The following is a 25289-nucleotide window of genomic DNA, read 5'->3' as shown; positions in this document are numbered from 1 at the left end:
GGCATTGAGACATGTTCAGCCTTAACTCCCAGCACTTGCACATAGCTTGTTGAGTTAATTATTCCTCACTTTAAAGTATAGTCGGCCCTTGAACAATGTGGGTTTGAACTGCGCAGGCCTACTTATATGTGGATTTTTTTTCCAATAAATACAGTACAGTACTGTAAATGTATTTTCTGTATACAGAAAATACATTTCTTAATAGCATTCTTCTCTAGCTTTATTGTAAGAATATAGTATATAATACATATAACATACAAAATATGTGTTAGTTGACACGTTATGTTATTGGTAAGGCTTCCAGTCAGCAGGAGGCTGACTGTAGTCAGTTTTTGGGAAGTCAGTAGTTATACATGATTTTCAACTGTGTGGGGGGGGCGGTCAGTGCCCCTAAAGATTCTCCCCTCCCATGTTGTTGAAGGGTCAACTAATTTCCCTCAAACTTAAACTTTTGTCCCAGGGTTATTAGATGTATGACTGAGACTGCTCTAAGCCTCAGTTTTGTTATCATGAAAAGTACTGTTATGAGGAGTAAATGAACTAACAGGAGAGAGCCTAACGGCATTGGGCTCTTAATAGGTACTTAGTACATGTGAGCTATCCCTCTCCTTGTTTGTTTAGATTTGCCTGGGAGAATGTGTCCCGTATATCATTTGGCCTTACAGTTTCATAGTTCTTTTCCTTAAAATAATTTTAACTTTATAAAACCCAAGAATGTTTCTTTTAAAAAGAACTTGGGCACCTCTTTGCTTGTATTTCTTTGAAAAATATATTTAGGAGCTAGAATTATATGAGAACATTAGAGTTTTGTTTTTGTTTTTGAGTGCAGCTCTTCAAGATACAAGTCTCCTATATAATAATCTGGGGATATACTTTACAGATTTGTTTTGGTGAAGATTGGTTATCTTTTCCCATTTTGGAATCCAAACCATGTTAGCCGTTTTACAGGTAGATGATCTTTTTTAAAGTGGCATGTTTCCATATAAGTATAAAACAACAATTTTATATTGAAGTGTGCATATTCCTACATTTTAAAAAATTGTTGAGAAATTTTAACATTTCACTACCAAAAATTTTTGCACTTTCCTAATTTTTTCACCCTTGATTTTTCAGAATGAACCTAGTGATCGAGAGGATGGCCTCAACAAAAGGCACCATGTGACAGATTCTGAGAATGATGACCCCTCAAATCTTAATGCCAGTGACTCTGAAAGTGAGGAGCTTCAAAGGCAGAAGGACAGTGACTCTGAATCTGAAGAGCACGCAGAGCCTCCTCCAAGTGATTCTGAAAATGAGGACACTAATCAGCATGGGAGTGACTCTGAGAGTGAGGAGACCAGGAAGTTACCTGCCAGTGACTCTGAAAATGAGGAACTTCTTAATGGGCATGCAAGTGACTCAGAAAATGAAGACGTTAGAAAGCATCCTGCCAGTGATTCAGAAATGGAAGAGCTCCCCAAAAGTCCTGCCAGTGACTCTGAAACAGAGGATGCTCTAAAACCTCAGATCAGTGACTCTGAAAGTGAGGAACCTCCACGGCACCAAGCCAGTGATTCTGAAAACGAGGAGCTTCCCAAACCTCGAATTAGTGATTCTGAAAGTGAGGAGCTTCCTAAGCCTCGGGTCAGTGACTCGGAAAGTGAGGAGCCTCAGAGGACTCAGGCCAGTGACTCTGAAAATGAAGAGCTTCCCAAACCCCGTATCAGTGACTCAGAAAGTGAGGACCCGCCAAGGCACCAAGCCAGTGACTCAGAAAATGAGGAGCTTCCCAAACCCCGTATCAGTGACTCAGAAAGTGAGGGTCCCCCAAGGCATCAAGCCAGTGACTCAGAAAATGAGGAGCTTCCCAAACCCCGGATTAGCGATTCAGAAAGTGAGGACCCCCCAAGGAACCAGGCCAGTGATTCAGAAAATGAGGAGCTTCCCAAGCCCCGAGTCAGTGACTCTGAGAGTGAGGAGCCTCAGAAGGGACCTGCCAGTGATTCTGAAACTGAGGATGCCTCCAGACACAAACAGAAGCCAGAGTCAGATGATGACAGTGATGGGGAGAATAAGGGAGAGGATACAGAAATGCAAAATGACTCCTTTCATCCAGATAGCCATGTAGACAGAAAAAGGATCCAGAGTTCTGACAGCGAGGAAGAAGAACCCAAAAGGCCAAAAATTGACAGTGATGAAGATGAAGAAAAGGTGGGGGAGGAGGAGAAAGTAGCGAAGCGAAAAGCTGCTGTACTTTCTGACAGTGAAGATGAAGAGAAAGCATGTAAGGAATTGTTTTGGACTGTTTATGCATAGTTTTAATTATTGTCTCAGCTTGTAACTGAAGCAGTGTTTCTGAAATGTTAAATCTATATTCTCTCATTCAACTTGATCTTCTAAAATATTACCAGGACACTAGTTCTGCTTGGTTTTCAGTGGCTGATCTTAGTATTAAATTTGCTTTGAGTTGTTCTAGGAGTATTAAGATCTGACTAGTTCAAAATAGTAAACTAAATGGAGTTTCAATGGGAATATGAAAGGTTTAGTTTTTTTGTGGGGGAAGGGTAATATTTCAAAGAAATATGTTTACACGAAAACCCAGCTGTATCCAGAGTTAGCTGCAGGTGTGACAGTCAGTGCACTAGTTTCCATCTAGATAGTGACTACGTTCCCAGTCTTTTTGGGTACCTGTCTTTTGTGAAACATGGTTGAATACCCAAATACGAGGAAATTTGTGAGGGGGACTGTATTTAGAGACTTTCTGTCTCTGTAGCATGTTCTAGTCTTTGTTACCTGGGACCCTGTTTTCATGGATAATAATTTTTACTTGATTAGTTTTTAATGAAACTTCCTTGGTAGGGCGGGGAGACCTATTCCCTTATAACCTGACAGTTGTTACAGAAGAAGGAAAAAGACCATCACACATGTGCCATCCGGTTTACTAAGGGAGATAAGAAATTCCAAACTGACCAGCAATGATGGGGGAATATGGGGATTCCACAAAAGTGTATCTAAGCCTTTTCAGTTCTGCTAATACTCGGCAGAATAGAAGGGACTCTAATTCTGTACATCAGTGTAGTCTTATTTTTGCCATTCCACCAAAGGAGAGGTAGCTATTGGTGTCCATTTTTAATATGATTTTGTTCTTCAATTTCCAGTCACTTTTTCCTAAACAATAACAATTATAAGATGACTCTGAACCTTTTAGTTATTATTTTTTTAATAAGTTTTTATTTAAGTCATCTCTATACCCAGTGTGGGCTCAAACTCACGACCTGGAGATCAAGAGTCACATGCTCTGATTGAGACAGCCAGGTGCCCCTGGTTATTTGTTTATTTTTTAATTATTCTAAGCTGTGTGTTAGGAGCCCTTTGATTTTTGCCGAGTATTGCCATTTTAAAGCACCTGTTCCTCTTAGTAATACCATGACCATGATGAATAAGATTAATGATATTTTCCACCTTTTTTGACAGCAAAGAAGAGTCGTGTTGTCTCTGATGCAGATGACTCTGACAGTGATGTTATATCAGACAAATCAGGCAAAAGAGAGAAGACTCTAGCATCTGACAGTGAAGAAGAAGTAGGGAAAGAAGAGTTGTCTGATAAGAAAAATGAAGAGAAGGATCTGTTTGGGAGTGATAGTGAGTCGGGGAATGAAGAAGAGTAAGTGACAGTATAACATGAGTTTTCAAGGGTTCATATGAGGTGGTAGAGAGGGGTTTGTCTTTTAAGTTTTTTAAACTTGTATTAAAATTTCGTAATGAGAGGTAATACCTGCCTAATTGCATGATTTTGGGGGATTCAGGAATCCTGAACTATTGCTGCACACTATAACATAGATGAATCTCAGCAGTATTAAGTGAAAGAAGCGAAGAGGACGTGTCTGATTCTACTGATGTGAAGTTCAGGAGTAGGCAAAATTAATCTGCAGTGATGGAAATCAGAATGGTGGTTGGCTCTAGGATGCTCCTGTAGGGGGACTGCCTAGAAAGGGCCACAACTGAACTCTCTGGGGAGATCAAATTGTCCTATATTTTGATTAGGGTAATGGTTACATGAATGTGTACTTTTCTCAAAACTCACTGAAATGGATGCTTAAGATCTGCACATTTTACTATACATAAATTGTACCTTGTTAGAAAAAGATTTTATAGTTCCTGTGCAAATGAGAAGAAAGCAAATGATTTCCTTCTCTTCTAGAAATCTTATTGCAGACATATTTGGAGAATCTGGCGATGAAGAGGAAGAAGAATTTACAGTAAGTATAAGGGAGATATTTCCTCTTTGACTGTGCTTTTTTGTTTCTGTGGCAGTGGTTCCCAAATAGGTAATTCCAATAAGTAGAAATAAACAATTATAATGTATTCAGTAGAAAAATCTAGAACAGAGGATTCAGAAAATGAAATAAAAGTGTATACAAAGGCATAAAAGGCAAAATTGAATTAATTGGGGGGACATATTAAGAAATGATGAAAGGTACATTATAATGCTAAAGGGAAAGATTCACAATACTTATGAAACTTGGAATTCTAGCAATGGCAGGCTAGGTAATTTGGATCAACCCTTCTGCTAACGACAACTAGAAAAGCCAGACAAAAGGTTTAAAAATCTCATCAGCAGAGGAACAAGGTAGCAAAGAATGACTAAGCCAAACCCCAGCAACAGACAGATATCTAAAGAGGTAAGCTCAGCATTTAGAACTGCTTTTTCTGGAATGTTTGCCTGTTTAGGCTGAGAGGCTGGTCATATTTTTGACAGCCTCAGGGCTCAAGAGACAAAATTTGAAGGTCAGAGCTTTAGGAGACCCTGAAAACCTCATGCTCTGAATTAGGACTCCTTGGATTAAGGATGTGGAAGTGATAATAGTCTTTGCTCAGATTTTAGGCCAGTTTTGAGTCTTCTAACAACCCAGAGAACCTCAGTCCCAGAGATTCGATCACAGTGTCTCTTTACTCATTGGCTAGTGCTCTCAGGCACCTGGTGTATGCAAACAAATCCCTTTAGGACAAAGGTTATCACAGGCCTCAGATTGTAATGAGAGGTAATACCTGCCTAATTGCATGATTTTGGGGGATTGTATTGTATCTGTATCAGATACACAGTGTGGTACACAATCATAGGTAACATTAAAAAGAAACAATAGTGACAACAGATAATAGAAACAGACCTAAAGGTTCTAGATTCAGTAATTTTAGATATTTCCTTAAAAAACAAAAAAACTGTTCAGGGAGATGAAAGATGAGAAATTTTGTCAGAGCAAACAATTTTTTTTTTTAATTTAAAAAAAATTTTAAGATTTTATTTTTAAGTAATCTCTGTACCCAGCATGGGGCTTGAACTCACAACCCTGAGATCAGGAGTTGCATGGTCTACCAACTGAGCCAGGCAGGTGCCCCAGAGCAGACAATTTTTTAAAAAGGTAGATTTGGAAGAGAACCAATTAGAAATTCTGGAACTGTAAAATTACAGTAACAAATTAAAAATTTGGTGGGTGAGTTTAACAACAGATTAGATTTATTCAAAAAGAAAATGAGTGAACTGGAAGATAGGTTAGAAGGAGCTATTTAGAATGAAGAATTGAAGTATGTAAAAATAAAATGTAAATTATACATGAGAAGGTTTAACACAGTGAATTGGAATCTCAGGAGAGGGAAAAATACATGCAGCAGAAGCATTTAAAGAAATGATATGTAAAGCGAGAGTTTCTAGAAGTTGTACAAATTATAAGCAGGATAAATGCAATGATAAAGTGAAAATCTATACCTAAATACATCATAGTAAATTTGCAAGAAGCCAGAGAAGACAGGGAAATCTTAAAAGTAGCCACGGGGGGGAAATACTACATTCAGAGAGGCAAAATCAGATTAACAGCTGACTTCTTAATAGAAACCATAGAATCCAGTAACTGCGAACTTAGTGTTCTGTTACATTCAGCAAAAATACTTGTCAGGAATGAAGATTTCCTCCTAATTCATGTTACCAGTATACCAGTTGATAGAGATAGTCTTAGAGGCAGAAAGAAAATCTCAGGTAGAAAATCAGGGATTTAGGAAGAAGAAAGCAACAAAAGTAATGTGGGTAAGTCTAAATGAGTATTGATGCTACAAAAAAAAAGTCATGTCTGGTGTGGATTGAAATACGTATAGAGTTAAAACATGACAGTAGTAACAAATTGGGAGTATACATGGTCTTTGCAAATGTGTGTGAAAGGACATTAGTAGGCTTTGCATTGTAATCTCTAAAGTGGCCACTGAAAAGACAATGGGAATATGTAGCCTGCAACTAGTAGAGGGGGAAAAACAAAATAATAAAAGCTATTAATCCAAAAAAAGGGGGGGGGGGTTGGTGCCTGAGTGGCTCAGTCGTTAAGCGTCTGCCTTCAGCTCAGGTCATGATCCGAAGGTCCTGGGATCAAGCCCTGTGTTGGGCTCCCTGTTCAGTGGGAAGCCTGCTTCTCCCTCTCACTCTCCCCCCCCTTTGTGTTCCCTCTCCCGCTGTCTCTCTCTGTCAAATAAATACAATCTTTAAAAAATAAATAAAAGCTATCAGTCCAAAAGAAGGCAAGAGAAAAAGAAAGAGGTATAGAACAGGGAATAGTTAGAAAGTAGTATATGGTAAGATAGCAGATTTAAGCTTTGATAATATCTCAGATTACATTAAATTGAAATGTATCAAGTGCTCTAATTAAAGGACAAAGATGGTCAGATTGGATTTTAAAATGTAACTGTTTACTCATTTCATGATTCTTCTGAAAGAAGATAAGGAAAAGGTGGAAATAAAAGGATGGAAAAAGATACTGTGTGTGAACACTAATCAAAAAACTGGCACAGCTATATGAATATGAGACTTTGAGGCAGAAAAACATTTGAGATAAAGAGGGTCACTTAAGGGGTGCTTGGGTGGCACAGTTGGTTAAGCGTCCGACTCTTGGTTTCGGCTCAGGTTATGATCTCACAATCATGAGATTGCGCCCCCCTCCCCCCCGGGTCCGTGCTCAGCGCAGAGTCTGCTTGAGATTCTCTCTCGCGCAAATAAATAAATATTTTAAAAAAAGGGTCACTTTATATTGATAAAAAGGTTTTAGAATTGTATGTATATACTAATATGGCGGAAATACATATATACAAACAAAAATTGACAGAACTGCAAAGAGAAATAGACAAATCTATTATCTGAGTGGAAGGTAACCAATAGAACAAGCAGACCAAAAAGCCACAGAAGTCTCTTTTTATGTAATCTGGAAACAAAATGCAAATAAGAATACAAAAGAAAAGATTGGGGATTATAAAAGTTAAAATTATTTTCTGTTCTTTGGCTTTCCTTTTCACTTAACTTGTGATGAACAAAAGTTTTTAATTTTACTATGTATCAACTTTATCCACCTTTTCCTTTATGGTGAAACTTTCTGAATTCCCACAAATTTTTGCTTATTCCTAAGGTCATAAAGATACTCTCTTGAATGATCCTCTAGAAGCTTGTTTCATATTTAGTTGTACAATCCCCCTGTAATGGGTATGTATGAGATAGAAGTTCAAGGGGTTCCTCGTTGGCTCAGTTGGTGGAGCATGCAGCTCTTCATCTTGGGACTGTAAGTTGGAGCCCCACGTTGGGTATATAGAGTTATTTAAAATTAAAATGTTTAAAAAAAATATTTCCCCCATTTGGAATATCCAGTTCACCCAGGTCATCCTTTACTGCTCCTCTCTAGTGCCATCTTTGAAGTGTCTATGTAATTTCCAGTCTGTTTTGGCAGTTTCTTGTCTGTTCTTTTAGTCTCTTTATCCTTGCAGTATTAATACAGAACTGTGGATATTTGGTGGTTTATGTCCTCTAAACTTGTTATTCCTCAAGATTGCCTTGGCTTTCTTTTTTCGCATTCCCATATAAATTTTAAACCAAGCTTTTGCAAAAATTACAAAGTATAAACATTTTCTGAATGCAGAGCAGTGAAATTAGAAATTCATTACAAAATCAAAATATCCTCGCCACCCAGAAATTTAAGACTTCCTTGTCAGACAGTTCTTGCATTGAAAAAGAAATAGTACTTTAATTACTAAGGAGAGTGAAACTAGATGAATTTAGATTCTGATTCAAGATGGTAGAAAAATAAAGTGAACCTAAGGAAAATAGGAGTAATAGGAATAACTCATTCAGCAAATATTTGGGAGCCTGTATGCCAGAGATTGTTTGGACATTGCCCTCATGGAGTTCATACTCAGTTCAGCAGCATTTTTACAAGAATAAAATGTGTTTTTCTAGAGTGTTAACATCAGCTTGATTATAGGTTTAGTTCAGTGAGAAAAACGACATACTAGGTGAACTATTGGAATGATCTAAGTACAATATGGAGAAGCTATAAAGAAAAGACCATTTTTTTTTAAAGATTTTATTTATTTATTTGGCAGAGAGAGACACAGCGAGAGAGGGAACACAAGCAGGGGGAGTGGGAGAGGGAGAAGCAGGCTTCCCGTGGAGCAGAGAGCCTGATGTGGGACTCGATCCCAGGACTCTGGGATCATGACCCGAGCCGAAGGCAGATGCTTAATGACTGAGCCACCCAGGCACCCCAAGAGTGACCATTTTAATTACATAAAAATAAAAAATTATGCAGAAAACATTAAACAAAATGAAACTGTACATATGTGAGGACTGTGCAGTCCCTGTCACTTACAAAGGGCTAATTTTCCAGAGTTTTAAAGAGACTTTCCATACCAATAAGACAAAGATCCAACAGGAAAATGGACATAGGGTATTGGGAGTTCCATAGAGAAAGAATTAAAAATGACCTTTAAACATGAACAAAATACCCACCCTTACTCTTAAGAGAATATAAAGAAAAATGCCTTTTAGTTTTCAGTCCAGAGATTGGCAAATATCAATGTTTGATAACCTGTAGTAGTGAGAAGTTGGAGAAACAGGTGTACTTATGCTTTGCTGGAGAGAGAGTTAATTAGTATAACCTCTATGAAAAGTTTAGTAAATATTTCACAAAATTTCAAATATGTATACCTAAGTGTCAGTAGCGAAATATACAAACAAATTATGGTTGCAGTCCTAGTGTGAAATAGTCTAAAGCCTTAAAGTGAATGAGGATTCTTTATGCCAATATAAATTGATCTCCATATTCTGTTGTTAAATGTGGAAAGTGCAGACCAGTATATACTGTACCCAGTGTATAGAGTATGCTGCCATTTGTATAATAAAAGGGGAAAAGAAATACATGTGTGTACAATTATGTGTGTAAATGTAGGCTATTTCTGGAAGGAGACATAAGAAAACTAGTAACACTAGCGGCCTGGTGGGAGGGAGCTTTTTTGCTGTATACCTTTTGATACCTATTTAATTTTTGTTCTTTGTGAATGTATTACTTTAAAAATGCAAAAAAAAAAAAAAATTAAGAGCAGTTAATACCGAAGAAAATCTGTAAGGAAGTTGTGATAACTCTGGCAAATTTACCTGGCCTGTAGGGTTTTAACCAAGAAGATTTAGAAGAAGAAAAAAGTGAAACACAGGTAAAAGAAGCAGAAGATTCAGATTCTGATGATAACATAAAGAGAGGAAAACAGTGAGTTTGCTTTATTTTTTAAAAAGGAATTTGTTAAAAACAGGGTTGTTGGAGGGGAGGGGGTGGAGGGATAGGGTAACTGGGTGATGGGCATTAAGGAGGGCATGTGATGTAATGAGCACTGGTGTTATATAAGACTGATGAATCACAACTCTACTTCTGAAACTAATATATGTTAATTGAATTTAAATTAAAAAATTTTAAAGATCATAAAAAAAAGAGTTTGTTAAAGAGTACTTTAAAATAAAGGTAGAAACTATCAAACTTTGTTTTTTCTTATTTTGGTTCCTTACTAAGTGTAGCAAAGACTGTTCCACTTTTCTCCCTTCTACTTCTCGATAGTACAGTATAGTATTTTCTGTCTGAAAATATATTCACTCTTACTCTTTTTCTTTCATTTGCCCTGTGCTCAGCTTCTTAATTTGTGGGGTTCTATGGTGTTACCCTCACTGAGTAAGCTCTTCTTGAGTTACTGAAAAATAAAATAAAAATACATTTTTTGAGAGAAAAGCTGACTTTGGGGTCCCAGGGACAATGAGGCAGAGTTCTAACTACAAGATATTACTTGACTGAATTTCACATACTTTTGTTGAGATGGTTGGAATCTGTGTTCAGAGAAGTCTGATATCTGCAAAGGTGCCAAGTTGTAAGTATTTGCACTTTGGAAGAAAGTAGCATTTCGTGGAGGTAGAATTAAGAAAGCGGGTGGTTCTTAACTGTGACAAAAGGAAATATGTATTTAAAAGGGAATTTGTATTTCACTTGATTTTGTGTTGCTGCTTAGTATGGACTTTCTGTCGGATTTTGAGATGATGCTGCAGCGGAAAAAGAGCATGAGTGGCAAGCGCAGGCGTAACCGTGATGGTGGTACTTTTATTAGTGACGCTGACGATGTAGTGAGTGCCATGATTGTCAAGATGAATGAGGCTGCTGAGGTGAGACGGGTCACTGGTTGCTTCCTCTTTTCTTTCCTTACTTACTTGTGTGGCCTTTCAAAGGAAGGGAAAGGAAAAGTATCTGGAGACATAGCTGAAATAAGACTGGTCATGGGTGTTTAATTGTGGAAATGTATGTGATAGTATATTAGTTTGTTTTCTGTCTTGGTAGAATTTGACATTTTCTATAATTAAAATAGGAAAAAGCACGCAAGTAAATATTGAAACTCTTCTTTAGTAATAACTAAATTAATAGTTGTTACTCTAAATTAGTAATTTTTTTAAGCTAATCTAATAGTTTTGTGGGTTTGATTAACAGACATAGAATTTGGGGTTCTACAAAAAGGTCATTTTTTAGTTATCCTTTCTTGTAGAAAAAATTGTTACTCAGAGACACTGCTGCTTTATTTTAAAGTTTACAATTATAGTGGTACAATTCATTATTAACAATAAGTATTGCTTTTTTTAAAAAATCTTTTTCTTCCTGGATAGGAAGACAGACAGTTGAACAATCAAAAAAAGCCAGCACTGAAAAAATTAACATTATTACCTACTGTGGTCATGCACCTTAAGAAGTAAGTATTCTGTTTCCTTGAAAAAGTTTTTTCCTTTTAATGGAATAATATTCAAACTATGTACCGGTGTTCCAGAGATGTCATGTAATGACTGCTGTCTGTCAATTCACAGGAAAATAATAGAATTTCCTAAATTATGTTACTTCCTCACAAATTTTTCTTTTTATTAAATTAAATTAATTTTTTTTTTTTAAGAGGTGGGTGGGGGCAGAGGGAGAGAGAATCTTAAGCAGGCTCCATGCCCAGCTTGGAGCCTGATGCAGGGCTTGATCTCACAACCCTGAGATTATGACCTGAGCTGAAATCAAGAGTTGGTGCTTAACCAACTGAGCCACCCAGGTGCCCCCTCACAAATTTTTCTTAAACTTTGATGCCTGTTACAAACAGAGCAGAACAAATAGCAAACTGACACTAAGGAAAGAAAAGCATGTAAACCACTACTTTTGTTCTTTATCGACTCTCTTATTTTAAGTTTGGTAAAATTGCACCTCTTTTCCTAGTGTGATTGAGCACCAGAGCAAATTCTGGGGGGACTACTTGAAGCATGTATTGTAGGAGGCTTATATGACCAGTTTTATCATGAAGTATGTCACTGGTCTTCTGGGTTAAGGACCTTTTTTGATAGATCTTGATACTAGCCTCTTTCATTGGTTTACTCATATTCCTGAGCAACTGATTTCTCTTGAACCTAACCAAGTTAGGTGTCCTGCAAAGAATAGCACAATTCTGGGTTCTCTATCACCTAAGCCAGTTTGAGAATCTCTATTCTGAGAGATTAAAGATAACTTTTTTTAATTGTAATAATTGGAGCTCTTTATTCTTACTGTCTATACCATTCATATCAGCGTTAACCTATCTTGTATAATTCAAGTTTTTAACAAATGATCTTTGCCTGTCAAATCTGTTTTTTTTTTTTAAGTAGGAACTAAATTTTATATTGCTTTTGAAACATGAATAGGTACTCAGTAAATAATGTATATGAGTAACTTGAGAAGCAGTTTTTGGAAATACCACTAAATAGATAAGAAAATCCAGAGGAAGCTATGGTAGAACCAAGGTTCATAGACTTGACTTTTTTTTTTTTTTTTTAATTAACTATAGGCAGGACCTTAAAGAAACATTTATCGACAGTGGTGTGATGTCTGCCATCAAAGAATGGCTCTCCCCTCTACCGGATAGGAGTTTGCCAGCATTAAAGATTCGAGAGGAGCTGTTGAAGATTCTGCAAGAGGTTAGAGACAAATAATATGAGTATATGTTCTTCATTAATTATCTGATGTGGTTTGTATTGTCACAGCCTCTGTGTCACCATGTACGTACACATTCTCTCTGCCATAGTCTGCCAGAAGAGGGGTTTCATTCGGTATGTCTATTAGAAACATACCAAATAAAATGAGCATAAAAAGGAAGGCCTTATAAAATTTCATGTAACTATAGTATTGAAGGAAAAAGATCTTGGAGTTGCTGTTATTTGAGATGAAGCATACAGCAGTGGACATGTTTTAGGGAGGCACTTCAAGTAGAAAAGGCACCAACTTCAGATTCAGATAAACTTGATTGTGAATCTTTTTTTTTTTTTATTCATGAGAGAGAGAGACAGAAGCAGAGGGAGAAGCAGGCTTCCTGCTGAGGAGGGAGCCCAATGTGGGACTGAATCCTAGGACCCTGGGATCATGACCTGAGCTGAAGGCAGACGCTTAACCATCTGAGCCACCCAGGCGCCCTTGATTGTGAATCTTGAGCTGGGCCACCTTTATGTGGCTGTGACACCTTGGGCAGGCTACTTAACTTCTGAAGGAATTCCCAAGGAACTTCCTATGTGCTAGGTATTCATACATGTATTGCTTCATTTATTCCTCACAACAAACCTGCAAGGTAGGTGTATTGTTTTCATTCTACAGATGAGGAAATGAAGACTGAGAGGAGTTAAATGACTTGTCCAAGGTCACATACCTAGCAGATGGTTATGCTTGGGTTCAGACTTAGGTCTGTTTGATTCAGAGGCCTGTACTGATGCTTGCATTAAACTACTAACCTCTGAATATGGTTAGTTTACACTTTCCACATTGTTAAGTTTTACTTTGACTCGGTGTAATACTGAACTCTCAACTCTTGGTGTGAACACAGAGTATCTTTGTGTTCGGTGTCTGCAGATCCTGAAAATGGAATTTTCATTATTGTGAAAGAACCAGGTGTTGGAGGTCCTCTAGAATAGATTGGCAGGACTCCCAGCTTTTGAGTGATTAATGTGTATGTATGTGTTTGTGTTCCCCAGCTACCTAGTGTGAGCCAGGAGACCCTGAAGCATAGTGGGATTGGACGAGCAGTGATGTATCTCTATAAACACCCCAAGGAATCAAGGTCCAACAAGGATATGGCAGGGAAATTAATCAGTATGTACATTTTGCTTTTTGTTTGTTGTGTTTGTATATATCAGAAGGACATGTATGTATAAAAACAAACTATTATTTTTACCAGTATTCATTTAAAATGAGTTCATGAAGTAGAATAGAATTTTTTTTTGGCAATTTCTTGTGGGTACCAGCTTTTTTAGCCTTAGACTTAAAATGTTCCTCAGCATATTTAAGTATGCTATCAGTATTAAGGATAGCAAGTGAAAAGTTTTCTAATCCTGGATCAAGAGCATGTATAGAGAGGGGGTTAGTGTACAGGCCATAGAGTCAGTCATACCTGGGTTCGAATCCTGAATTCACCATCTACCTTACTGAGTATCTTTAGGCAAGTGATTTAAGCTCTAAGCCTTGGTTTCCTCCTCTGTAAAATAATGATATGTTCACTTTGAATTATAAAGATTAAATGAGAGGATATATGTAAAGCACAGGACCTAGCACATAGTAAGACCTCAAGAAATGTTAGCCATTAGTGCTATTGTTGTGACTTTTATAGTGGTCTCCAAAGTGTTTTGCATGTTCTTATTTAATGATAACCGAGAAATCCAGGAGTCTAACTGGAATTAATTTAATCAATTAAGTATCATTTATGAAATCCTTTAGTTTTAAGAATGAAAACTGTGTGTTTTCGTCATTCTTCTTAATTCTTCCTGTGCTCCATGTTGCAAAGGAATTTTTTAAACCTCAAGAGTATATCAAAAAATACTCCTATATGTGAATACAGTAATTATTTTTCTACTGATTTTTGAGATTATCAAAATTTTTTAGAGAAATTTATTTTTTTTATGAGCCAGAGAAGTATTACGTTTTTGATCTTGTTAATCTGCAGTGCGCTATTATATGATGAACTTCTAATGCTTTTATGCAGTGGTTCTCAACTCTCATTTTGCCCTAATCTGAGAGAGGCAGAATATTCCCACTAATACCCATGACTTACTGTAAACAGTAATTCTGAATCTGATAGTGGGGTCGGTAGGCTATATATGTAAAGATACATAAACTCCCTGAGACTCCCTGCTTCCTTATTTGATAACACCTAATATTCTGTCTGTGAAGGTTCTTGCTTGTTTTGATGGTGTATTAAATGCAGCAGTACGCTACATTATGTTTGAGAACAAAAACATCAGTTGTCACCCATGGACTTTTACTGACTAAACAGTGGGCATGTTGTACTTTGGTTCATGGTCACATCACTGTAGCAGCTTTCTTAGACTTAATGAAATCTGGACTCTGTGCTGCACTGTTAAAATGCAATTCTTGAAGATTTAGACCATTTGACAAGAAATAAGTGAGCTTGTTTTTGGTTAGAATGGGAAGCTAGAAGAAGTTGAAGATGTTCTGTTTTCAGTAGAGTAAATTTACAAATTAGGCTGTCTATGAAATATCAACACAGCTAGCTGTTGACTGTCAGAGTGAGTCAGATATTACTTTCTTTAAACCTCTGTAGTGGAGGCTTAAATGACTTTATGACACTGAATTTTCTGAATCAGCTGAAGATGGTTATGATACTGGTATTACATGCTGTGTTTACCCTAAAATGGTCCTGAAATAATGGTATCTTTAGGGAAAGTATATTCTAAATGCCTGGAATATTACATCACACTAGGGTGTGATGATTTCAGTAAATGGTAACAGAAATGCTACTTTCTAGTCTAAATAATTGATTTTTCCTTGTTACAGATGAATGGTCTCGGCCTATATTTGGTCTTACCTCAAACTACAAAGGTATGACAAGAGAAGAAAGAGAGCAGAGAGATCTAGAACAAATGCCTCAACGACGGAGAATGAACAGGTATGAGGAGTAAATACTGTCCTCATAATCAGTTGTTTTGTAAATAAGGTCATTAAGAGTCCTGCAAAGTGGGGCGCCTGGGTGGCTCAGTCGTTAAGCGTCTGCCTTCGGCTCAGGTCATGGTCCCAGGGTCCTGGGATCAAGCCCCACATTGGGCTCCCTGCTAGGCGGGAGGCCTGCTTCTCCCTCTCCCACTCCCCATACTTGTGTTCCCTCTCTCGCTGTGTCTCTCTCTGTCAAATACATAAATAAAATCTTAAAAAAAAAAAAATCCTGCAACGTGATAGGGTTTTGTCTTTTCTCACAGCTTGATATGTCTGTGTATTCATACCCTTTTAGTTTAAATGCAGTACTGTACAGTGAAAGCCCACACTCCCTTCTTTTTTGGTTCGATCTGGTGGATTGTGGCCTCTGCCACAGTTTCAGAGGTTGCTTGTGTTGTTCCAGCCAGTTGCAAGAAAAACTTCTCAGGCCCATTTTCAGATTCTTATGTTGCTGGTTGTTTGTATCAGCAACTGGATACAGTTGCATCCAGGATGGCAGAGTTATAAGTTAGAAAAATGGCAGTTACTGCTCACCCATGATGAAACCTGGTATGCAAACAGTCATTAAAAGAAGTCATACTTTCTCACTGATATGAGGAATTCTTAATTTTAGGAAACAAACTGAGTGTTGCTGGAGTGGTGGGGGGTGGGAGGGATGGGGTGGCTGGGTGATAGACATTGGGGAGGGTATGTGCTATGGTGAGCGCTGTGAATTGTGCAAGACTGTTGAATCACAGATCTGTACTTCTGAAACAAATAATGCAACATCTGTTAAGAAAAAAAGAAAAAGAAGAAGATAGCAGGAGGGGAAGAGTGAAAGGGAGTAAGTTGGAGGGGGAGACGAACCATGAGAGATGATGGACTCTGAAAAACAAAGTGAGGGTTCTAGAGGGGAGGAGGTGGGGGGATGGGTTAGCCTGGTGATGGGTATTAAAGAGGGCACGTTCTGCGTGGAGCACTGGGTGTTATGCACAAACAATGAATCATGGAACACTACATCAAGAACAAATGATGTAATGTATGGTGATTAACATAACAATAAAAATTAAAAAAAAAAAAGAAGTCATACTTTTACAAGATTTGAAGTAATTTTCCCAGATCCAGTGTAAAGGACCTAATTGTGGTCCAAGTTTGATATTTTGCTTCGCTGTTTTTTTTTTTTCTTAGTTAAAAATTGATTACTCTTTTCACAGCACCGGCGGTCAGACACCCCGAAGAGACCTGGAAAAGGTGCTGACAGGAGAAGAGAAGTAAGATTTTTTATTAATTGTTGTTCTTAGACTTCAAATAGAAAATCTTCTGCTTGCTGCTTTAAGAAAAATGGCAAATGAAACAATGTTATGTTTACGTTGGTGGGGGATGGTTTTCAGTTTAACATTTATTGAATATCCACAAATATGGTGGTGCTCTGGAGGATATAAGATTTAGAAATAGTTCCTTCAGTAAAGATTGAGGTAGTGGAAGATGAGTTTGAGAGTATAGATGTGGGCTAGATTTTGAATGGCCTTAAATCAAGATGAGGAATTGTCACTTCTCTTTGTGATTCCGCAGAAATGTGAAGTTCCAGATTGGATTTGGAATGCTGGTGCTGGTGGCATCCTGGTGTAGGGTGGGTTAGAGTGCAGAGGAGCTGAAGGTAGTGAAACCGAGGTGGTAATGGGGAAGCGGAAGGTTAGGAGACTTAACAGGAGCAAAATTGCCAAGAGTTGGTGACTCCGTGGGCGAGGAGTTTGGCTAACGTTGAAGACACCAATCAGAATTTTACCCCAAGTAACCAAGACAGTGGTATTACCATTTGCTCAGGTGGAGAGGAAGAGTAGATTTTTAGGACATAGGTGCATTCTGCTTTGGGCATTAGTAAATGTGAGATGCCTAATGAAATAGTCCTATAAATATCATGGGTCTAAAACTTGAATTTGGGGCTAGAGACATAATAGATTTGATAGTTATTTCCACAGAAACGATTGTGGAATCGAGAAAGTATAGAGTAAGAAATAAAGCACACCACTGGGTGTAACCAGTGAAGGTAAGTGAGTGGCTATTGTCCTGCGTGTTGGAGGAGACCGTAGAGAATGAGGCCATGCTGGAGAGGGGTAGTGGCAAAGGGCATGGGCCATTGCAGAGGCTACAGAGGAGTTTGTGCAGTGAGTGTTGGCAGTCAGGCAGCACCCAGATTGCAAGAGAGAGAGGGAGAGGAGCTAGAGGGCGCCAGTGTTGTTCGTTTACAGATAGGTTTGATGATGGGACAGGTGGCAGCTTTAGGGGAGAATATGTTATGAGAATTTTCTTTGGCTAGCCACTTAATTTGTTCATGTATTTGAAGCTTATAGAAACTTGATATTAAGAATAGATTAAACTCAGGTACCTGGGTGGCTCAACCAGTTAAGCATCTGACTAGATTTTGGCTCAGGTCATGATCTCAGGGTTGTGAGATCGGGCTCTGCACTGGGGGTGGAGCCTGCTTAAGATTCCCCCCTCCCCCTCTCCACACCCCCTCGCTCTCTGTCACGCTCTCTCTCTCTTAAAAAAAGATTGGACTTTGTACAAGGGAATAGAAATTATTTAGAATTTTTTATCCTTCTCTCCCACTCCAACCTTCCCCCACACAGACACACATATACCCACTCTTCATTTACTGGTAGGGTGAATAGTTACCTAAAGGTTGATTGATTGGAATACCCAGACATTTACAAATAGGCTTTACTTTTAAAGGATGCTAGTCTTAATTTAGTCTCAAATTTGTACATAAAAGTAACTGTATGTCACACCATCAAATGCTGGCAAGGATGTTGAGAAACCAGCTCATTCATACCTTGCTGTAAGTAAAATGATACAGCTACTCTGGAAAACAGTTTGGCAGTTGCAAAGTTAAACATGCAACCACCATATGACCCAGCACTTGCACTCCTGGGAATTTTTCCCAGAGAAATGAACACTTATGTTTGTGCAAAAAACCTATATATGAGTGTACAGCTTTATTCATAATAGTCCAGAACTGGAAACAACCTAGATGTCCTTCAGCAGGTGAATAGTCAAACTATGATTGGTACCATAGAGTACTGCTCAGCAATTAAAAGGAACAAAGTATTGATAGATGTAACAATTTGGATGGATCTTCATTGGCATTATGTTTAGTGGATAAAGCCAGTTTCTAAAGATTATGTAGTGTATTCCATTTATATAACATTTTGAAATGCTAAAATTACAGAAACGAAGAACAGAATTCGTAGTCACCAGGTGTTAGGGGCTGGCAGATGGGGTAGGAGGGTGGATGTGTTTTTATAAAAGGGCAATAGGAAGGACCCTTGTGGTGAATACACAAACCTGCACATGTGATAAAATTGCATAGAACTAATAAACACAGAAACACAAATGAATGCAGGTAAAACTGGGGAAATATAAATAAAAACCGATGGACTTATATCAACGTCAATATTCTAGTTCTTGTAGGATAGTTTTGCATCTTTGACCATTGGGAGAGACACTGGATCTCTCTGTATTATTTCTTAAAACTACGTGTGAATCTGTGATTATCTCAGCTTTTAAAAAGAAGCAAAAATTATTGTATTAGTTGCATATGCAACACCACAAAAACTACTTTATGGGCATACTCAGTTTTGGGGGATCATTTTGGCTACCAGATCTTTCACCTCACAAGTGAGCCCATGGGGGACTCCACTAGGCCAGAGAAATTGGAATTTGGGGTTCTCTTGTAGGAACCAGCCTTGGAAAGGAGAGAGGCTTGATTATATCTGAAGCTGAGGAGAGGCTAAAAGGACTCCTGAAAATGCAGAGGAAGTTGGCTTTGGGAGGGAGGTTGAAGAATTTTTAGAGTAATGTGAGTGATGGCGAAGTCAGCTACAGCAAGAGGGTGGATTGGGTAACCTGGGGAAGCAGAGGAAGTTTGAAATACCTGGGCAGCTGAATCAGCTGATCCAGCTGTGGTTGGCTTCATAATAGCATGCTCTTCTTCCCATTCTCAGGGCTCTCAGACCTGGAGATCCTGGATTCTGTGCCCGTGCAAGGGTCCCCATGCCCTCAAACAAGGACTACGTTGTCAGACCTAAGTGGAATGTGGAAATGGAGTCATCCAGGGTAAGCAAGCAGGGAAATAGCGAGGTGGATCTCAAGTGCAAGTTACTATTTTGTCTTTTACTTCATGTGTAATAACTCATAACAGCTCTTGAGGTTTATCTGATTTAAAGAGAGCTGTTTTCTGGTCTCTTAGCTAGCCATATCAGTCATTGCTTGTGAGCTTTACTTCAGACTTAAAGCAACATTATCAATCCCTTTATTTCAACTGAATCTTGAAGCCTAGAGTGTTCTCATGCAGTCATTTTTTAGAACCATGAGAAACAGAACTCCCTGCTTCTTCGATCTACCCCTCCCTTTCTCTTCAACTGTTTTAAGTAATTCTGTTGTGAAATATTTAGGGTAAACACGTCCTCTGTCATCATTGTAAATACTCCGTGATCTTCATTGCTCTTCAGTAATCTTTTTTTATTCTCCATTCAAACTACTCTTTCTAGCCTGGTATTCTTAAAAAGGGCCTAAGCCGATTGGAAAAGCATAAGAGGCGATTTGCAGAACAGAAACGACTCAGCAAAGTGCACCGTGCTGTCAAGTTCAGCATTGAAGGCAACAGGATGCCCCTGTAGTCCTGGCCCTGCCAGAGTGTATCCAGGAGGTATCCCCAAGGAAGCATGCTCTGTGCATGAGCTTGAATTGTCAGCAGCTAGAGTGGAAACAAGTGTGCGTGTGCTTTCTTAACCAGAAAAGGCCTGGCCCACTTACAGTTACTGAAATAATGACCTTAACAAACATTTCGTGACTTTCGAGTCCTATTGAATATTTAGAAATGGAAATGGAAGTCCCTTCCTTTATTAGTACCCCGGAAACTCATAATTAATTCCCTGATAAGCATTTTGATCTTCCTGTTACCCATTTTTATTAAAAATAAACCTTTTTTAGGGTCCAGAATCATAGTGGTCTGCATTATAGGCAGGTACACAAGTAATGAGTAGCTTCTTGGTGGAAGGGAGGTGACTTTTCCCTCCATTGTCAGTGGCTCATCAGTGTGCATTTGAGAGGGCCCATTGCATAAAGCCTTACACTGAATAGTTAAGAGATAAATTTGATTATTACATATTTAATACAGGGTTGGAAATGAAAACGTTGGGACCATTCCTTAAAGCCACACTCCCTGCTGTGCTCTGAGATGAATAGCGCTACCTTTGTAGCAGTGTGCTCTTGATGAGAGTCTGAGTGTGTTTCCTTCCCTTTGTCACTTCTCCATGACCCCTGCTTGGGCAGCTATTTTCACGGACTACACTCACCTTTGTGCCAGTTCATTTTTGCTGTTAAGCTGCAATCAGAACAAAGCACACTTTTTTACTTATTGAGAATAAATGAGAGATAGAAGAGCACTACTTCAGTGTCAAGAACTTTTCCATACTTCCTTCCCCTTTTTTGTACTTTTTACCCATATCCGCATCCCTTGATACCCCTGCTCTTCCTCGACCACCCCTCTTTTCTTTTTATCTTTACTTTTTTCACTGTCTTTTCGCCTCTTGCTATTCCTCTCTTAGTGGTATTTTTTCTTCCCCAGCACACTTATGTTTGAGAATTGAGAACTACAGTAAGGCAGAGAGCTTGTAATAAAAACTCTTCAGTGGCCAGTCTTCTTTGGAAGCCTAACTGTGTCCTGAAGGGCATGTGTCCATCTGCCAGTGTTGCTAGGTGATGGGCAGGTGGGAAGAAGTGGCCCAGCTAGAGCAGAGAGATGACTAAGCAGGACAAGAGGGAAATTCAAGCTGCTTTCCTTTCCTTCATCTTAGCACTCCCAAGATCATAATGTGGCCAGTATTTATCTAGGCCCGAGTCTAGGCATGTTTTGGGGGCTGGTGGTTTCATGTTACAGTTTAGGGTGTTGTCCTTAAACCACCTGATGCTGTTTCCCTGTTCAGGAAGAGTCCTTACGAATTCACTCAGGGCTTCCACATTGCAGACACTAATGAGTATTATTAGAAAATGTATTTTCCAGAAGAAGATTGGAGTGAGTAAATGGCTTTCAAATGAAACTCTCTTTGTTTTAAATGTCATTTTTATTTTTGAAAGTACATAAGTAAATATAAAACACTATAGAGTAACCCCATTCCCAAAGCCCTTCCTCGAAGTTCCCACTGTTAACAATTTGATGTGTTAAATGTATTTCCAGTAATGCTTCAAACTTGTTTTTTTCTGGTTATAATTACAGAAAATTTTGAGATTAGAAAGAGAAATCACCCACCATTCAAAAGCAGTTTGTTACAGTTTTTGCCCTTTTTTTCTATTGATACTTTCATAAAATTATACTGTATATAATTTTGGTCACTTTCCCTTATTAAACCACCTTATCATTTATCATTTATAATAGCTGCATAATAGTCTATCATGTGAATATATAATTTGTTTATTTATTCCTCTATGGATGGTTTCTGATTTTTCACTCCTAAATAATGCAGTAACCTACCCTACATTGTATGTTTATATGTTAATTTATTCCATGGAGTGCTTTTAAGATAACAGTAAAATGACAAATGCAATGTATGTTTTTATACAAACGTTTAAATGCAGAAAGCACAAATAAAATTAATATCGCTTGTAATTCCACCACACCTTAATATTAACATTTTGGGTTATTTCCTTTTTGTCCTTTTTATATTGTACATAAATATTACTAGTTTTGTGGTTTGGTGTTTTTGTTTTCAACTTTTATGCAAAATTGCTGTTTTATACTTTGTTGGATTTGTGTTTTACTTAACATGATAAAAACTCATTTAAGTAAACATTCTTTAGTGACTTAATATTCTGTCAAAATATTGTACCATAATTTTTTTAAGCACACCCATCTTGCTAATCTTTTAAGCTGCTTTGTTTTTTCACTGATAAAACAGTGCAGCATACACTTTTAATGTCCTAAGGAGTTGGTACAGAGTTGAATGAGGAGAGAGGTTATTGAATTTGGCATGTTAGGTACTATATCCTATGTGTTCTCCGATTTGCGGAAACTAGGCGTCTGCCAGCTACAAGTCTTAAAAGTTATATAAATAAGAATGGATCAGCGTGACCTGGGTGTGTCCCTTTTGCAGAGGCTAGAGGGCTCACATGGTTAGAGAGGGGGCTGGGAGACTTTCCTGCTGGTGTGTAAAGCTGCTGGGAGTTGGGTAATTGGAGATCTGAGCGGGTAAGGCTTCTGATGTGGACTGACTGTAAGTACTGAGAATCAGGGCACATTGTCTGAAAGGAGGTCACATGTTTAGGACTGTCCAGGAAATCTGGGGATTTGATAGGGTGATAGTAGCATAGCTGCTTCTCATCTGATAATGAATGTTTAGGCTAACTCAGAGTACTAGTGCCAAGTGTTAAATTGACATGAATATTTGGACTTGGGATTGTTTTAGAAAATCTAGGGTGGATATCACTCTTGTTCAAGACTGACTTAGGGTTCTTTGCCCTTGTCTGAGGTGCATGCTGAGTCTAGAGGTGGGATAAGACTTGGGAGGGTTCTCAACTCAAAAGGACCGTCACCACACTGGTAACCAACCCCAGTGTCTCCTCCTGAGCCCTACCTTCTTTGAGCAGTCTTGGAATTGAACTTCACAGGTGGTTCAGTAGTAAACATCTGGGGAGAAGTAGAAAAACTCAGTCTCTTTTTAAACCACTCAACATTCTTAAAGATAGGAATTGTCAGTAACACTATATTCAACAAGAAGAGTTCCCCCTGGTCTTTGACGTAAGTGGCAGGCCTTTTCATCATTTCTAAAGGTCAGTTTCTTGGAGACTGCATCTTTTCAAGACCATAGTCATTTCAAATTATAAAAGAAATAACCTAACAACAAACCTTTAAACATATAAGGCAAGCAAGGAGAGATGCAAGAAGTAGTAAGCCCCTTGGATCAAAAGATTTCATTTACTTTTCTTTTTGTATCGAGTGTAGTTATTTAACATAAATCTAATTGGTTCCAAAGTAGTAGTAATAATAGTAATAGCTGATATTTAATTTGAGCACTGACTGTGTGCTGGTATTTGACACTATTATCTCATTTACTTCTCCCAGCAGTCTTGAAAGAAGTACAGACCAGGGGCCTGATTTGCCCAAGGTTCTAGAACTTGCTAAGTCAAAGTGGGGATTCACCCCAAGTCTGAAACTAGAGCTTCAGCACTTAATGGGTTCACTTTACTCACCTCTCACCTCATTCATTATGCTTAAGGCTTTTTCTCAGATGACTTTCGAAGATCACCATTCTTCATGCCAGCACTGTTGGGAGATGAATATCTTAAGTGGTCTGGTCCATGTTTGACCTTTGAAAGGGAAAAGCATATAGTCAAAATGTAATTTAATGGAATTGGGGTGATCATAGTTTAAATTTTCCCCCTTTCATCTAGGAGGTTTCTATGGACTGAGGCAGAATTTTAAAATAAGACACAGACAACTGTTAATCTTCATTGAGAGAGTTTAATATGTGTACATGGCTAACACTGGTTGTGTACACTTGATCTATTGTTCCTGAGGTCACCAAAGCATATTGTGATTATTACAGAGATTGAAGCTCTTCTGACTGTTAACTTTCAGGTAAAAGAACATGAAAGACAAAACTAGATTTGTGTATTTCAATAATTTGCTCTTTAATTTTTACCCCACTCTTAGTTTCAGGGGACCTCCAAGAAGGGTATCAGTCGACTGGATAAACAAATGAGAAAGTTCACAGATATCAGGAAAAAAAGCAGATCTGCACACGCAGTGAAAATCAGCATCGAGGGCAATAAAATGCCATTGTGACCTTGCCTGGGATGTGTCCCCATCTCTAAGAAATGCGCAATGGACTCTTTGGAGAAAGAAGATGATATTTTAAAAAATTTTTTAGTGTATCTGTAAATGGTTCTGCTTATATCAGATGTTGTCATAGGATTCGCATTTCTCTCACTTGTATTTAAAACTGTTTGTTGTGTACTTTGTACAGAAGAATACTAGTCATACTTCTATAAACTTTACACAATAAAGTTTCATTCTGGTTTTGGGGGGCTGTCTCTTCATTGTCTTAGAGGATGTCTTCTCAGTGGGGGTGAAAATTGGTTCTTGGTGAAGGGGAAAAAAATCTTAGATATTACAGTGGTTTGTGACCCTTCCATCTTCCATGTTCAGCCTTCCTGACTGGTATAATAAGGGATTTGATCTCTGTTTTGGGTTCCTGACAAGGAGCTTCTAAAACCCTTGGCATTTCCTGGGTGATAAGAATGTTTTTGTGATGCTAATGAGGTGACTCTTGGTAGGCCCCCAGACAGCTTTGGAATGGGGGCTGTCACCAGAAAGATCTACCAGGTAATTCAAGGGTTGGGATTTTGGGCAGGCCTGACGAGTTGGAGTGAGGGGATTGAGTTCAGTCATGTGCCCAATGATGTAATTGGTCGTACCTGAATAGTGAAACCCCAGTTAAAAACTCTGGACACTCAAGCTCACTGGGGCTTCCAGATTGGTGAACACAGTGATGAGCTGAGATGATGATGTGCCTTCATTCCACAAAGAGAGGGTATGGAAGCTCTCTTTCCTCCCAGAACTCACCCCGTGTCTCTTCCTGGTCCTCCTATTTTGAGTCCTTTGTAATAAAACTAATCATAAACATAGTGCTTTCCTGAGTTCTGTCAGTCATTTTAGCAAATTCTTGAACCTAAGGGGATCATGGGAGCCCCCAGATTTGTAACCAGTCAGTCAGAAGTGGTCATGGACCCACTTGCAGCTGGCATCCAAAATGGGAACAGTCTTTTGGAGGACTGAGCCCTTAAACCTGTTGAGTCCAGTGCTAACTCCAGGTGGTTAGTGTCAGAATTGAATTGCAGTATTCTAGTTGGGGTTGAAATGAAATAATGACAAAATCTTAATTCTTAACTATTTCTCTTGTTAGGGAAAGTTTAATTACTTGATTTTAATTAAATTACATTGATGTTTTC

General features: G+C 38.4%; 1 protein-coding gene across 3 annotated transcripts in view; it reads left to right on the top strand.

Annotated features, from left to right (window-relative positions):
- Positions 1-24965, top strand: part of IWS1 (interacts with SUPT6H, CTD assembly factor 1) — a 43076-nt gene extending 18111 nt beyond the window's left edge. For 2 of the 3 annotated variants that reach the window (XM_028101325.2, XM_028101324.2), the window contains exons 3-14: positions 1114-2263; positions 3454-3643; positions 4181-4238; positions 9448-9545; positions 10330-10480; positions 10973-11055; positions 12157-12286; positions 13331-13448; positions 15147-15258; positions 16496-16552; positions 19286-19397; positions 23992-24965. In XM_028101325.2, the coding sequence (XP_027957126.1) occupies positions 1114-2263; positions 3454-3643; positions 4181-4238; positions 9448-9545; positions 10330-10480; positions 10973-11055; positions 12157-12286; positions 13331-13448; positions 15147-15258; positions 16496-16552; positions 19286-19397; positions 23992-24123 (2391 nt within the window). In that variant the 3' untranslated portion in view covers positions 24124-24965. Of the gene's footprint in view, positions 1-1113; positions 2264-3453; positions 3644-4180; positions 4239-9447; positions 9546-10329; positions 10481-10972; positions 11056-12156; positions 12287-13330; positions 13449-15146; positions 15259-16495; positions 16553-19285; positions 19398-19831; positions 21573-23991 lie in introns of those variants that run through there. The other variant, XM_088021765.1, reaches the window with a different exon arrangement.
- Positions 24966-25289: the final 324 nt, after the last annotated feature.

This window comes from Eumetopias jubatus, unplaced genomic scaffold (assembly GCF_037043125.1).
Source record: "Eumetopias jubatus isolate StellerSeaLion01/CBP00866 unplaced genomic scaffold, mEumJub1_p1.0 scaffold_3, whole genome shotgun sequence".
In the NCBI taxonomy this organism is placed as follows: Eukaryota; Metazoa; Chordata; class Mammalia; order Carnivora; family Otariidae; genus Eumetopias; species Eumetopias jubatus.
This window is presented reverse-complemented; position numbering and strand designations above follow the sequence as displayed.